The sequence below is a fragment of the Rattus rattus genome, chromosome 7 (genome assembly GCF_011064425.1).
Source record: "Rattus rattus isolate New Zealand chromosome 7, Rrattus_CSIRO_v1, whole genome shotgun sequence".
Lineage (NCBI taxonomy): Eukaryota > Metazoa > Chordata > Mammalia > Rodentia > Muridae > Rattus > Rattus rattus.
The window spans coordinates 37,110,908-37,126,435 of NC_046160.1; the positions used below are offsets into that span (position 1 = coordinate 37,110,908).

The 15,528-nt window shown below is 46.6% G+C and overlaps 1 protein-coding gene across 1 annotated transcript in view; it reads right to left on the reverse strand.

Moving 5' to 3' along the window:
* Atp6v1c2 (ATPase H+ transporting V1 subunit C2) overlaps window positions 1-11,856 on the reverse strand; it is a 39,838-nt gene extending 27,982 nt beyond the window's left edge. Inside the window, exons 1-3 of the mRNA XM_032907507.1 lie at window positions 11,010-11,856; window positions 9,737-9,909; window positions 7,980-8,047 (exon numbers count right to left, since the gene is read on the reverse strand). Of these exons, the coding sequence (XP_032763398.1) occupies window positions 7,980-8,047; window positions 9,737-9,865 (197 nt within the window). The 5' untranslated portion in view covers window positions 9,866-9,909; window positions 11,010-11,856. The remainder of the gene's footprint in view (window positions 1-7,979; window positions 8,048-9,736; window positions 9,910-11,009) is intronic.
* Window positions 11,857-15,528: the final 3,672 nt, after the last annotated feature.

Here is a 15,528-nt window from a genome sequence, read left to right on the forward strand (position 1 = left end):
TCCCCTAAAGTTGAAATTACAGGGAATTATAGTTGTGAGCTTACTTATGTGGGTGCTGGAAATTGAACTCAGGTTTTCTGAAAGAACAGCAAGTACTCTTAACCATTAAGCCATCTCCCCAGACCTTGGCTTATTGTTTTGTTTTTTGAGACAGGGTTTCTCTGTGTAACCCTGGCTGTCCTGGAACTCTCTCTGTATACTGGGCTGGCCTTAGACTATAACATTTGTCTGCCTCTGCTGAGTGCTGGGATTAAAGGCATGGGCAACCACCCTGGCTTATTTTAATATTCTCATTTGCACTATATCATGTACATTTACTGATTTGTGACAGGCTGTTTGTTTTAACTGTTGAATTCTACCAGTAAGAGTACACAGACACAGACACAGACACAGACACACACACGCATATACAAAAACTAGATTATGGCCCCCAAAGTAGCTGCTCCTCCCCAGGGGTACAGATGAACACCAGGTGGGAGAAATCTCAGCTCCCTAGCTTCTGTAACCACAAGCCAGGAAATTCCTGCTGCGCAGGGATGGGTCTGCCCAGGCCCTGTCAGTATGTAAGAGGGCGGAGGCTGCAGACTGGATGAATCTGAAGGGAAGGCTCACTCCTCAGCCCCTGAGTCACAGTTCCCAGGACCCAAGCACAGAGCAGATTCTTCCTAAGTGGCCTTAAGACACAGTGGCCCCAAGGGATCTCTCTGTGTATATTTTACAGCACAGTCCCAGTGTCTGAGCAGCTCTGCTAGACAAGCTGTCCTCTGGAACCCTGCCTGCCCCAGAAGCTGCAGCCCAGTCCTCTACCTTCTGGTAGGAAGTGTTAGCCTGCTCCATCTCTTAGGGTGGCAGATGCAAGATTCCAAGCTCCTGAGGGCAAATCTGAATTGCAAAACCCAGGCTTCGGAGTTAAGGACATGGTTCCTTGCCTCAAAGATCCCCAGAACCCATGCTAAATATAAAATAAACTAATGTGATGGTGCATGTTTATAATCAGTACTGGGGAGGCAGAGGCAGACAGGCTCCTCAGACATCCTGGCCGACCAGCCTAACATACTTGGTGAGACAAACCCAGGTCCCAGTGAGAGGCTCTGTCTCAAAAGAAAAAAATGTGTATCTCCTGAGGAAGGAACACCATGTGAGGTTGTGCTTTGGCCTACACACACACACACACACACACACACACACACACACACACACACACACAGAGAGAGAGAGAGAGAGAGAGAGAGAGAGAGAGAGAGAGAGAGAGAGAGAGAGCCTCTTCCCTCTCATTTTGGAGAATTTTAGCAAAGCAGGATAGAGTTGGTCTGAAATTGCCCAGATGCCCAGAGAAGAGAAAACAGGTTACAGGGCCCGAACCTTCTCAGGGTTTGAAGCACCAAGAACAAGTTCCACCTTGGGAGCCTTCTTCAGTCCACCAAAGGGACACTGCAGAGCATCACTTGAATCCTCACTGAGCAAGACAAAGCCCAAGAATTGAGAGAACTGAGGCAGAGAGCCAGGAAAATTGAGCCCAAGTCACACGTGCCCTGTCTTAAGTCCCATGTGTCTATCACAGAGACAGGCCTCCCTCTGTCACAGGTGCTCAAGTGTCCCCAGGGCAACCAGAAGCTCCAAAGGTCCCCTGTGTCCCACTCTTTCCCATGTCCAGATGGGGAAGGCCATACAGGAGAGGTGCCTGGCCCAAGACATGAGCCTAGAAGCTTCCACGGAGAGTGGGATGTGTGACTCACCCTAGTCTGTCTCTCTGCTTTCACCCTTGCCAAAGGACAACGGCATGCAGTCTCTAGCAAAGACTTCAGGAACAGGCAGCAGAGAGTTTCTTGATATAAAAACAAAGGTCAGGGGCTGCAGAGATGGCTCAGTGGTTAAGAGCACCCTGCTCTTCCAGAGGTCCTGAGTTCAATTCCCAGCAACCACATGGTGGCTCACAACCATCTGTAAAGAGATCTGATGCCCTCTTCTGGTGTGTCTGAAGACAGCTACAGTGTACTTATATATAATAAATGAATAAATCTTAAAAAAAAAAAAAAAAAAAAACAAAAACCAAAGGTCAAAGGAAGCTTCAGAGGTGTCTAGAGGTGTCTGAGGTTCTGGGCCCAGCTCTTTAATTTTTTTTTTTTTCTTTTTTTTTCTTTTTTTTTTTTCGGGGCCTGGGGACCAACTCAGGACCTTGGTGCTCTAGGCAAGCCACCACTGAGCCAAATCCCAACCCCTTGCTTTAATTCCAACCGCTTCCAGACACTGAACTTCTAAAGACACTGGAGATTTAAGGATGCTGGCTTTGGAGGGGCGTGCCTGTGATCCTGGCTACTCAAGAGGTTCGTGGTAAAAAGATGGAGACCTCAAAGTCTGCCTGGATGTAGAGTGAGTTGAAGGGCAGGAAGTCCAGACAACTTTGTGAGATCTTGTTTGAGGGGAAAAAGGGAAAAGTTCTGTGGACAGTCCTTCTCAGTGTTTGCCTAGTAAGCAAGCATGAAGCTGTAAGTTCAACTCCAGTTTGTTCTCTCTCTCTCTCTCTCTCTCTCTCTCTCTCTCTCTCTCTCTCTCTCTCTCTCACACACACACACACACACACACACACACACACATGCACACACACAAATAGCTTTTATAGAGATGCCCACCCTGAACACTGTAGAGTTACTCAACAAAATTGTCTTTGCCATGCAAAACAGAATTTTTTTTTTTTGGCTAGTTGGCATTCTAGAACTTGGATACTATGGCTCAGCAGAGTAAGCTCTCAGGAGGTGGGGGAAGGAAGATCAGGAGTTTAAAGTCTTCCTTGGCTGTTAACAAGTTCAATGCCACCTGGGCTACATGAAACCTTGTCTCAAAAAGTAAAGACAAAAGAAAGTCAAAGCACCTTTGTTTGCTTGCCTCCAGAGGAGACACAGGCAAGGAAGGCTGCTAGATCTGAACTCAGCTCCCAGAGGACTGTGGAGAAATGTTCTGAGGTCCCAGGGCCTTTTAAGAAGAGTTTAGCACCCCCTAAGCATCAAGAGAGGAAAGGGTCTTTACACAGACATTTATATTTTGAACACCAACCAGTACAATCACTGTGTCTTGACCCAGGGTCCTGTTCCCCTAGAGTTGGGCTCCAGGACACCCTAGGTGAAGGGCACCCTTGGGAGGTGCCCAGGGGCTGCATGAACAAACACAGGGAACAGGTAAAGCAAGAGAGCGGAACTACAGGTGGCTAATAGGCACTTGAAAGTGTTTAATCTGGCTGGGAACCCAAGAAATACGCACGAAAACAATCACACAGCCTCCTCCTTCTGCCAGGTAAATGCACTGTCTCTCAAGGGCACTTAGCTGATGGGGTGGGGAAAGGGCCTCTTGCCACATACAGGAACAGTTTAGCAATGTGTACAAACAGCTTAAATATCCCATGTGGACTCTGTGTGTGTGTGTGTGTGTGTGTGTGTGTGTGTGTGTGTGTGTGTGTGTGTGTCTTACTGGGAATCAAACCCAAGGAGGACCTATAATTGCATTCTGAGGGTCTAATTTTAGGGTAATTAAAAACACAGAGTTACATTAATGATAAAAGCAATATCTAAAAGAACAAAGAGGGTTAACATACTCAATGTGTTAATTATAGTAGAATGAAATATGTATTCTATCACAAAGGAAGGAAGAAAGGAAGGGAGGGAGGGAGGAAGGAAGGAAGGAAGGAAGGAAGGAAGGAAGGAAGGAAGGAAGGAAGTGCTGATACAAACCTATATAATCCTAGTGCTCAGGAGGCCGAGAGAGTAAGACTAGGAGAGTTCAAAGCTAGTCTGGGCTACATTATATGGGAGGCTCTGTCTTATAAAGCATAAGTGGAGGTTGGAGGATGGCTCAGCAGTTAAGAAGGCTTACTTTTCTCACAGAAGACTCAAGCGTGTTTCCCAGAACCCCTGCCAGGAAGCTTACAACTGCCTGTAACTCCAGCTCCCTCCCAGGAATCTGAAGTCCTCTTCTGGCCTCCACAGGTACTACACACACACACACACACACACACACACACACACACACACACACACACACGTACGTACGTAAAATCTTTAAAAAAGAATCAGCAGTAGGTCAGGTAATGACAATTTCAGAATCTCAAAGGTAGAAGATATAGCTCTTGATTCATTCTTTAGCAACAAAGGAATAGAATCAAAATGAAAAACAGCAGAAATAACAATGTTAAAAAAATCAACCTCCCAAAGATATAAGGATTAAAAACTGCAGAATACCTAAATTAAAAACGAGACAGCATTTCCAGGCATGGTGGTGCACACCATTAATCCCAGCACTCGGGAAGCAGAGGCCGGCCAGCCAGGGCTTACAGCCAGGGAAAGTGAGGGGTGGGAAGACAGTCCAGTCCACTGCAGTGGAAAGCATGGCGTGTAATACACAGAGGCCAAGTCTGCTGCGGTGGCTCAGCTAAACCAGACGAACTAAGCTCCATCCCTGGGGCCCACACGGTTGAGAGGAAGAAAATGGCTCCCGTAAGTTGTCCTTTCACATATTTGTGCACACACACAACGAACAGTATTGTAATAAAAAATTTAAACTGAACAAGCAATTCAATATGGTTTCTTAGAAAAAAAATAAAAGCACCCAATAAAAGTATCTAAAGCAAGAAGGGAACAAGATGATATGCAAATGTTTAAAAATTTTAGAAGTCGTAGGTCACTCAGCCAGAGAAGGGAAGCCTAGAAACCTCTTTAGGAATCTATCCACACTCGATGCAGCGTCCTCATGAGAGCTCTGTGGTGTCGCTGCGCAGATGCCCACCCTCAGCCATGGAATCTTCCATCAGCCAACTCTGAGACAGCTTCGTGGAGTCACGCGGGAAAAGAAAAGCCGCCAGTTAGTCCACATAACAGGTGACGCACCCAGGGGCAAGCGACAGGCAACAACATGTCAGAGGAGCCCACAGGCACAGCTGAGCGGCCGCACGCCTGTGAAATGCAATATGTCAACCAGCAGCACAGAGCAGGCGGAGGGTCTGTGAGGAACTCACCTCTGTAGAAAGGGAGGGAGGCCGTTTAGAGGTAAAATCAGTGGGTTTCTTAAATTATGTTTTAAAATGATTTACAGAGTAAACTAATATGGGCATCGTGAAGGAATAAACCTTTCTAAAACCGGAATGCTCTCTCATAAGAGAAAGCCTTGCAGCTACATGGAAAAACACTCTTGTGCTCAAGTAAATAAATAATAAAAGGATATGGAAACAATACACCTTGAAAACTGTCCCTTCTCTGTTCCCCTGGGCAGAGGCAGTGCTGACAGGTTCCTGCTGCATGACTTACAGGCCCCGTGAGCATTTATTTATCTAGTAACACTTGAGTACCATTCAGATAATGAGGGAAGCCATTCCAAAGGACCGAAGGACTTATGGGTCCATTCTTCTGCCCTAAGCTCTAGTACAGACTCGTAAGGCAAGACTCCTAAATACAGCCTGTATTTGAGGGTGATCACAGCATACAACTGTCCTCTTTGCCCTGCAGGAAAGTGCCTGGGGATACACACACACACACACACACACACACACACACACACACACACACACACACCCTCAAACCAAAAACAATACACAGTGCCTAGAAACTTCCATTTTTACCACACCTTCTGCTGGCTATTAAAGACAGTCTTATGGCATCTGTTTCCCAGTGACAGCCCTCCTCCTGCTTACATGTGTGTGCTTCTTACGCGCATGCCGCATTTCCATCAGGGGAGACTTGCATAATCAAAAGGCAGAGAAGCAAGTATTTCCCCTGTTAGTGGGAAATAGCATGCAAACCAGAAAGTAACCGGAGAGTGAGAATCATCCTGCAGCAGAGCTTTAGCGCCGTCTGGGCTTCAGTGAGGGAGGGGACACTAAGCTATGTTCTGAGGGGTCTAGAAACAGGAACTGCTGAACACTGCTATTTCTGCAGCCATCGGGGAACAGCCCACGCTTCCTAAGCCAGCTATACATGGCAGTACACACTGCAGCCTGCACAGAGACAGAAAACTGAAAGCTCGAGGCAGTCTACAGCAGGGGGCTGCTCTCGTTCTTCAGATCCTCTGTGCAGATCACCCGTTTGACTGATTAGGACCTAGCCTTCCAGCTAGACATGAGTTATCTGGTGCAGCGCAGCCTCTAAAGGAAATTGGCACAAGGGGACTCTGTTCCTTTTTCCTGGGTGACTGATATGCTTTCACAGGTTCTAGACTGATATTATGTCTGTCCCCTTTGCTCAGCCATGGTAGCAGAGCAGTGGCCACAGTTATCTCAGCTGTTTTCATGGTTCGAGTCGTCTCATGGCTTTGCAAGCTACAGTGCTGAAGGCTGCCTCCCCCTATATGAAGCCAACCTCCCACACAGAGCAAAAAAACTGGTCAAGGATCAGAAAACCCAATTTTCTTGTTTGTTTTTTGAGACAGGGTTTCTCTGTGTAGCCCTGGCTATCCTGGAACTTGCTCTGTACACCAGGCTGGGGACTCAGAGATCCTTCTGACAGTACTGGGATTAAAGGTATTTGCCACCACTGCCTGGCAGAAAGTCCAATTCTTAGGCCATGATCTTCACGAATTTTGGTGAGAGTATAAATGGGATTGAAAGATCTTCTAGGAGTAATAGGGGCGTACTTACTATTGTATATGCATAGACTCTGTTTTCATCTCTTTACATGTACACAAAGGGCCAACGACTAGAAGACATAATCGTCCAGCAATAAAGAGGACAAGCGAGTCAGAGTACAGCAGCTCAAGGTAATGCTTCCAGAAACAAACAAACAAACAAACAGGCAGCCAGCCATGAGCTAACATGAAACTTTCATTGAGGTACATTATTAAGCAAAAGGAAGGAAGAAGTGGGATACATGGTGTATGCTATCATTTACATACAAGCATTCTCAGGCTATCCAGTTTTATTTGTATAGTCTCTTGAGATGGTCTCAAGCATCCCAGGCTGACTTGGCTATGCAAAGGGGATAACCTTGAGTTATGGGCCCTCTTGTTTTTGCCTCCCACGAGTTGAGATTTTAGGCAAGTGCCATCATATCCGGCTAATTTTGTTACTGAAATCTTGCTATTTTGAGCTGAGTGTAGTGGTTCATGTCTGCAATCCCATCCCTAGGGAGGAGGCAGGCAGAGGCATTCGGATCTTTGTGAGTTCAAGACCAGCTTGGTCTACAAAGTGAGTTCCAGGACAGCCAAGGCTATGCAGAGAAACCATATCTTAAACTAAGAAAATCAAACAAATAAACAACAACAACAACACCCAAAACAAGAAAGAAAAAGGAAAAGGAAAAAAGAAACCTTGCTGTGTTGACATAGCTGGTTTTGAACTCATGGACTCAAGTAACCCTCTGACCTCAGTCCCCTGAGTGCTGGGCTTCAGGCATGTGTCACTGCACCCAGAAAGACCATCTACATGTATTGACTTGCACTTTCATAGGCTGCCTCTGGAAACCTCAGCTCGTAAGTTATGATTACAAAACTTCAAGAGAGAGATAATAAGGAGATGAGGGAACATGGAGGAGACAAACAGATCCAAAGAAAACTTAATCTCACTCTGTAGTCTTGTTTTGGATTTTTTCCTTATATTAAAAAACAAACTGTAGGCAGACATGTTGCCTTGGCTAGCACTTACCATGCTGAAGAAGTTTAAAGGCAGCCAGGCTACACAGTTGAAGGCCAATCTAGGCAACTTACAGAGATTCAGAACATAAGAAGGGGAGAAGAGAGAGGAAGGGAGGGAGGAAGGAAGGAATGAGGGAGAGAAGGAGGGAGGGAGGGAAGGAAGAAAGTCGTCTCCAAAAGTCAGAGCAACAAGGGACCCAGAGGACCCAGCACTATTGACACAACATGCCCAAGTGACCCTATGGGTTCTTCTGGCTTCTGAGACCAGGTTTAGACAAATCATACTTTGGTTTGGCCAAAGCAAGAACACTGTGTCCTCTGACAACAACGTCAAATTCTTACTTGTATGTAGTAAATAAGAAATATTTTACCTTTCAGCAAAGGTATCGAGTTTCCCCAACTCATCAGAGAGACCAACAAGGGAATCCAAGGTCCCCACCTAGAAAAAAAAACATAAAGAAGTGAGGCTCATGTGCTTTCTGGCTAACGAATGTGAGGTGTTCTTGTAACAACTGCACAAGGGACTCTCACTTCACATCAAGTTGGCCATTTTTAGCCACAACCAGACTAAAATGTATAAAAACATTTTGGGGAAACATGTAGACTGAGGACTACATATTTCTATTTTGTTATCATCTGTGAGTGTGCACAGTTCAGTATGTACGTATGCACAGATACTTATATATGTAGAGGTCAGAGGTCAACATAGAGTATCATCCTCACTTTCTTTCATCTTGTTTTTTGGTACAGTCTCCCACTGAAACAGGGAGCTCACCGGGTCAGCTGGACCGGCTGACCAGGGACCTCTGTCTCTGCTTGCCCCATGCTGGGACTAAAGGCGCAGGCAGTGAGCCTGATACGGGTGCGAGGGACCCACACTTGGTGCCTTGCAGTTGTACACGGAGCACTTCACTACATAAACTTATGGGGCAGAACGACAACAGAATAACTGACATCTCTCTCTCGTAGGAAGAACTAACATGTCAGTGGCCTGACCTCAGGCCAGTTTTAGAGGTCCTTTTTGTATTATCTAAGGTCTATTTCTTACTATAAAACTGAAGGAAGTGTCTAAAGACCTTTTGAAGGGCCTTTTCAGAGAGATGGGAAGAAAAGGTTTGCCTCCTCAGAGCAGGATTATAAGTGAATCACACGCAGATTTCTACCTGGGTGCTGAGGCTTGAACTCGGGTTCTCAACTGACTGTAGCCCAAGCTTTTCCCCTCCCTTCCTCTCCCCTTCTCTCTGAGAAAGGGTCTCACAATTTAGCCCTGGAACTCCTTTTGTAGAGAAGGCTGGTCTAGAATTTATAGCAACCCTCTAGTCTGCTTCTAGAGTAAGGGCTTGTGGATGTGAGCCACCAGGACTTGCCTGGCCTAATCTTTTTGAAAAAGATTGTTCCTGGGGATGGAGAGATGGTTCAGTAGTTAAGAGTGCAGGCTGCTCTTCCAGAGGACCCAGGTTCCACTCCCAGCACCCACATGGCAGCTCACAACTGTTTGTAACTCTATGATGCCCGTGGGTACCAGACAAACACATGGTACACAAACATACATACAGGCAAACAAAAACATCGATATAAACAAAATAATAAAGTAATTTTTTAAAAAGATGGTTCCCATCTCAACATTTATTTCATCTTAACTTCCCTGTCTACAAGAGCCTTCTCAGATCTTGAAACCTCCACTGTATCTGCCCCACCACAACAGAATCAGAAAGACCCCAGATGTCCTGGACTACCTCTAGGTCAACAAAACCATCAAAGCTCCTAAAGTACACATCCAGCTATGCCGTGGGTCTGTTTGGCTGCAGCAGACTCTGAGGACCACCCGAAGGATCAGAGTGTACATACACACAGCCCTTCCTTCCACTTCCCACCTGCCCTCTAGCCCCCAGCCTGCCCTGTTCATGCTTCTCTATAGCTTCAGGTTCAGAAAGGCCACCGTTAACCTGGGGCTGTGGCATAAAGTCCTACTGACCCCTCTGTCCATCTTCTAGCTCAGGCTTCCTCATAGTCCCTGTTCGACATTTGCTGTAAGTCCTTATCCCTGGCTTCTGAGAAGCCACCTCCTGCTCAGAAATCCCTGCCCCCCTCCATCTGTAACCTCCTCCCTCCTCTTGGGAGAGCTTACCTTGAAGTCTGGGATGGCAAATTTAGTGTTGTGGGACAGGTTAGACTTTGAAGTTACGCTGTTCATCCTCTCCAGAGCTTGTAAATTTTCCTTATCGCCAGGGGCCGAAATAAGCCAAAACTCGGACATGTTTGTAAGTCTTCTGGTTATCTAGTTACTGACAGGCACCAAGACTAATGCACACAAACAGAAACAGGAGCAGAGATGTGTCTGGTGTCTACTTCACGTTTCCTTACCTCAGAATTAATCCTCTCTGGGCCCTGTCACTCTTTCCATTTGTCATGCCTGGCTTCCTTGACCTTCTAGTTCATTTTCAGCAGCTTTAAGGACACCCATTTGCTGCCAAGCAATCCATTCGTACCCCTGCCTTAGGGAAGTCCCAGGTCATAGGGAAACCTCTCACCTACCCTCCCTAGGTGCACTGATTGGCCCACATTGGTTCCTTGCACTCCCCAGCTCCAGTGTACAGCAGCTCTAAGGTGGGCCGACAGTAAGCTAAGCATAGAAGGCTTCTGGGAGGATATTTTTTCATCTTGGCTTGTTGTATTTTATGAAATCCAGGAAGCGTGGATGAAGGTGGGAGACAAGGGTTTTTTCATAATACATCAGGTAAAGCCCAGATCTCAGCTGGTCAAGCTTATGACAGGAATTAGTTTTAGAAACAAACTTCAAAGAAGCTTTTCAAAGGGCTTCTAGAGTCTTCTGCTGAGGCAGATAGGTCTCGGTAGGACCAGATAGCTGGGCCGGCAGAACCAGCAGTTTCAATGTTTCCATAGGGGTGTAGGGGCCTCGATTTGTTCTGCTCATTCAAATGTGTGCACACCCACACCTTCCCCCTTGGCGCTCCGTGCGCTTGTCACCTCCCTAGTGCATCCCGTCCTGGGACATCTACAGAAAACTGGAGAATCACCGCGGGATAACGGGTGCCCCCACTGAGTCCCTTTCTCTCTCCTCACACCAGACTTAAGACCCTGCTGGTCCCTGCTAACCTTGCACAAACCAAACGCTGTTCTTTCCGACCTGAGTGAATATCGCCTGGGGACAAACTGGCCAGTGCGCAGCTCCTGGGGAGATGCCACCTGCCAAGCTAGGGAGAGTGCGGCGTGGGCGCCGGCTTCCCATGTTCCCATTGAGAAAGTGCACACCCGGACCACGAGGACCCACGGAAGTACGGATTCGACCGAAGGAACGCGTGTCGCCCCTCGCTTGTAGCGGCCTCGACAGCTAGCTCCCCACCCCTGACTCTTGTCGCCGCTCGGCTTTGAGTCCTTACCAGGAGAGGCGGGAGACTATCTGAGCTGTGGACGACACGCGGGGACACCGGGTGGGAGGCTCCGCGGGAGCGCACGGCCGGCTCCCGGGAGGCAGCGGCTTCTATGGTCCGGTGCGCACCCCGCCCCGCCTTTTACCCCAGCGGGAGGAGCATCCCTGGGTCCCTCGGATATTTGCATACCGGCTGCCCGCCTCCCTCGGTGTCCGTGTCCTGCTGCTGCTGGGGACCCGAGACTCAAGCTCCGGAAAGCCACTATGCAGGCAGGGTACAGAGGAAACACTAGTCGACGCAGGGGGTCCCAGGTCTCTTCTGCGCGTGGGTTTAACCCGGAGTTGGGGGTAGCTGGGAGCCTGACCCGATCTCCATCCGCAGAACCGAAAAGCTAGTGGAGCCACCTCCGTGAGGCAGCGACAAGACAGGATTCCCAAAGGAGGGTCCTCCGGTTGCAGCCTTTGCCTCCCATTTCCACTCCACCACGGCCCAGCCCTGTCTCCAGGGAATCACCTGCTCCAGGGTGTTTCCGAAGTCCATGCACGAGAGACCGGGTTGACCCACGGAAAGCAGCGCAACAGGTTCACAGATGTTTTCCAACACACAAACACACACACCTGCAGGGAGGAGAGGCTCCTCTACACTCTGCGTGGGCGCCAGCTTGCTCCTGGTTGCCCAGGAAACACCCATCTCTCCCCACCCATACAGAGGGGATTTAAAGCTGCTGAAGTCGTGCTGAGGGACATAATTAAGGTGAACTGCGTGCCTAGCGGGTGCAAGGCCCTGGGTTCCAGCCCTAGGACAGAAAAACATAATATGGAAAAAAGTTGCATAGGAGTTCAGTGTGACTAATGAGCTCTTACCAGCCCAGCCCAACGTTCATTTTGGTTCCCAGCGAAATTAGACAGACAGACAGACAGGTGGTTGGATGGACAGATAGGTAGGTAGGTTGGTAGGCAGACAGATAGATGATAGGTAGGTGGATGGATGAATAGACAGGTAGGTAGGCAGATAGATGATAGGTAGACAGACAGACTGACTGGCAGACTGACTGACTGATTGACTGACTGACAGATAAATATAGGTTCTACTAAGACCAAGGCTTAAGTACAAATCAAAAAGTGAAGTCATGAGTGAGATGGCTCAGCAGTTAAAAATGCTTGCCACCAAAATATCATCCTGAGTGAGCTAACCCAATCACAGAAAGACATACATGGTATGTACTCATTGATAAGTGGCTATTAGCCCAAATGCTTGAATTACCCTAGATGCCTAGAACAAATGAAACTCAAGACGGATGATCAAAATGTGAATGCAGATCGCTCCTGAGAGACACAGCCAGAATACAGCAAATACAGAGGCGTATGCCAGGAGGAAACCACTGAACTGAGAACAGGATCCCCGTTGAAGGAATCAGAGAAAGAACTGGAAGAGCTTGAAGGGGCTCGAGACCCCATATGTACAACAATGCCAAGCAACCAGAGCTTCCAGGGACTAAGCCACTACCTAAAGACTATATATGGACTGACCCTGGACTCTGACCTCATAGGTAACAATGAATATCCTAGTAAGAGCACCAGTGGAAGGGGAAGCCCTGGGTCCTGCTAAGACTGAACCCCCAGTGAACTAGACTGTTGGGGAGAGGGCAGCAATGGGGGAGGGTTGGGAGGAACACCCATAAGGAAGGGAGGGGAGGGGATGTTTGCCCGAAACCGGAAAGGGAATAACACTCAAATGTATATAAGAAATACTCAAGTTAATAATAATAATAAAAAAAAAATTTAAAAAAAAAGTGGTTACCAAAGAAGAAAAAAAAAATGCTTGCCACCAAACCTGACAACTAGGACCCCACATAGTGGAACAAGAGAACTGACTCCCAAAAGTTATCCTTTGATTTCTACAGGGGTGTCTTGGGGGACCGCATATCTCACACACACACACACACACACACACACACACACACACACACACACACCAGACAGATTGAAAGATCTACAAAAATATTTGAAACTGCTGACCTTTAATCCCAGAACTTGGAAGGCAAAGGCAGGAAGATCTCTGGGTTCAAGGCCAGTCTGTTCTACAGAATGAGTTCCAGAACAGCCAGGACTACACAGAGAAACCCTGTCTCAAAAAAACTAAGAAAAAAAGAAAGAAAGAAAAAAAGAAAGAAAGAAAGAAAGAAAGAAAGAAAGAAAGAAAGAAAGAAAGGAAGGAAGGAAGGAGAGAGAGAGAGAGAGGAGGAGGAGAGGAGAGGACAGGAAAGGAAAGGAAAGGAAAAGAACGAATTTGAAACTAAAAGGGGGAAAACTCCAGGAATTAACCCATGAGTGTAAAAAACAAGACAAGAGTCAGACATGGCGGCACACGCCAACACTGGGAGACAAGCAAGCAGACCTCTGTGGGTCTGAGGCCAACCTAAACTACACATTAAGTTGCAGACCAGCCAGGCATATATAGCAAGATCCTGTCTGTTACATACATACATACATACACACACACATAAATATACATACATATATGCATAGATACATTCAAAAACAAGGCAAAATTAAACACACACACACACACACACACACACACACACACACACACACACACACTGAGAATTCAGTTTCTAGGCCCTAAAAGAGGAAGCTCAGCTTGCCCTTCTCTGCAGACTGACATCGTGTCTTCTGGAAGAGATGGTGCTAAAGGGGTTGTTGAAGAAGGCATCTGTTGCTGCCTTGAGAAAGGCTTCTTCTCTCTGCTTTATCACACTAGCCATATTAATCCATTCATGAGAATCTTTTCCCATCCCTGCGGAAAGAATTTGAAGTGTGTGAGACTTGCTGTGACATGTGTTGGATAGGAAGTGCAGATCCAGGGCACTTGTGGCTTGAGGTGAAGTGATCCCACTGCCATGCTTTGGAGCTCTGGGGCTCAGCACCTGCACTGCACATCACGGTGTTGACACTGCTGTGCATTAGTCAGTCCTTGCAACATGTCCTGAGGGAGGACACCTGAAACCGAGGGATGAGGAAACACTGTGTGCACAAGGAGTCTGAGTGTTATTTCAGAAAAGGAGTGGCTTGGTGAACATTTGTTGGGGTGGTCTCAATCTTAGATCTCAAATCATTCCATTTTTTTCCAGGCCAGGGAAACCAATATGGTAGACCTGGGACTAGATCACACTGACAGACAAAGGGGAGGGAAGCCCAGGGAGTTAGATGAATAGCTCCGTTAATAGAAGAACTGGAAAGGACCTTGGGCTGGTGGTCTGAAGAGTGTGTCTTCACACTTGCCAGCAAGCCTACAGGACTGTGACATCACTTGAACCCATGTAATTCCTTACAATCAACATTTTCTACCCTCTATTGTTAAAAGCCGCTGACCTAGCTTCCCTAAGACTGTGGTGGAGTGTTAAGAGTGCCTTTGACTTTATAATACCATTCTCCCTATAAATCTGATTTCCCTGAATTTGTTGTGATTTAAGACACTGCTGGGGTGTTGTGCAGCGCAGAACACTTTCATGGTGTGTCTGAGGCCCTGCTTTTAATTATCAGCACTTCAAAATAAATAAACCAGTTACTTAAACTGGTTGTGGTACAGCACACCTGTGTCTGGGATGCTGAGACAGGAGGATTTTGAGTTGCAGGTGATTCTGGACTTTACAGCGATGCCCTATCTTAGGCACACACACACATATACATACATATGCACACATGAATAAATATGATTGCAAAGTCAAGTAACTGAGAAATCTGAAGGAGAAACCAATAAAGAACTATGAGCTCTATGTTTTCTTCCACATCCTTCTAGCCTTTTATGGTCAATTTCTTTCTTTAAAAATTTTATTTTGTTTTATATGTATGGGTGTTTTACTTACATGCATGTCTGCACCTCTTGAATGCAGTACTTTGGGGAATTACAGATGGTAGTTAACCTATATGGTGCTGGGGATTGAACCTGTGTCTTCTGGAAGAGTGGACAGTAGAGGTCCATTTCTCCAGCCCCTATTATCAATTTCTTGCTCAAAATCTACATTACAATGGAGACAACTGCTGATTTTGAGGGCAGCTTGACTTTCTCCATGTAACCTTTCTTCTGTTTTCTGTTTACAAAGACACTTCAGGGCTTACTATAAAGAATCTGGGAATTGGGCAAAGTGGTGCCTATCTGTAATATCATTACTCCCAATGTTCAGGCAACAGGATAGTAAATTCCAGGTCGGTTAGGGCTATGTAACATGACCCTGTCTCCAAATACTGAAACAAAAATATTAAAAAAAATTAAAAAAAGAAAATAAAAATATAAAGGTAAAAATACTCTATAATTCTGTGATCTGAGAGTCACCACTGTTAACATGTAAATTCTGTAAGTTCTAATGCATATTCATATATGCAAATGCAGAGGTTTTGTATCGATAAGTTTGCATGCTGTACTTAAATTTCTCTCTCTCTCTCTCTCTCTCTCTCTCTCTCTCTCTCTCTCTCTCTCTCTCTCTCTGGATGGCATCTTCAGGTGCCATCCTGTTGGTTTTGAGACA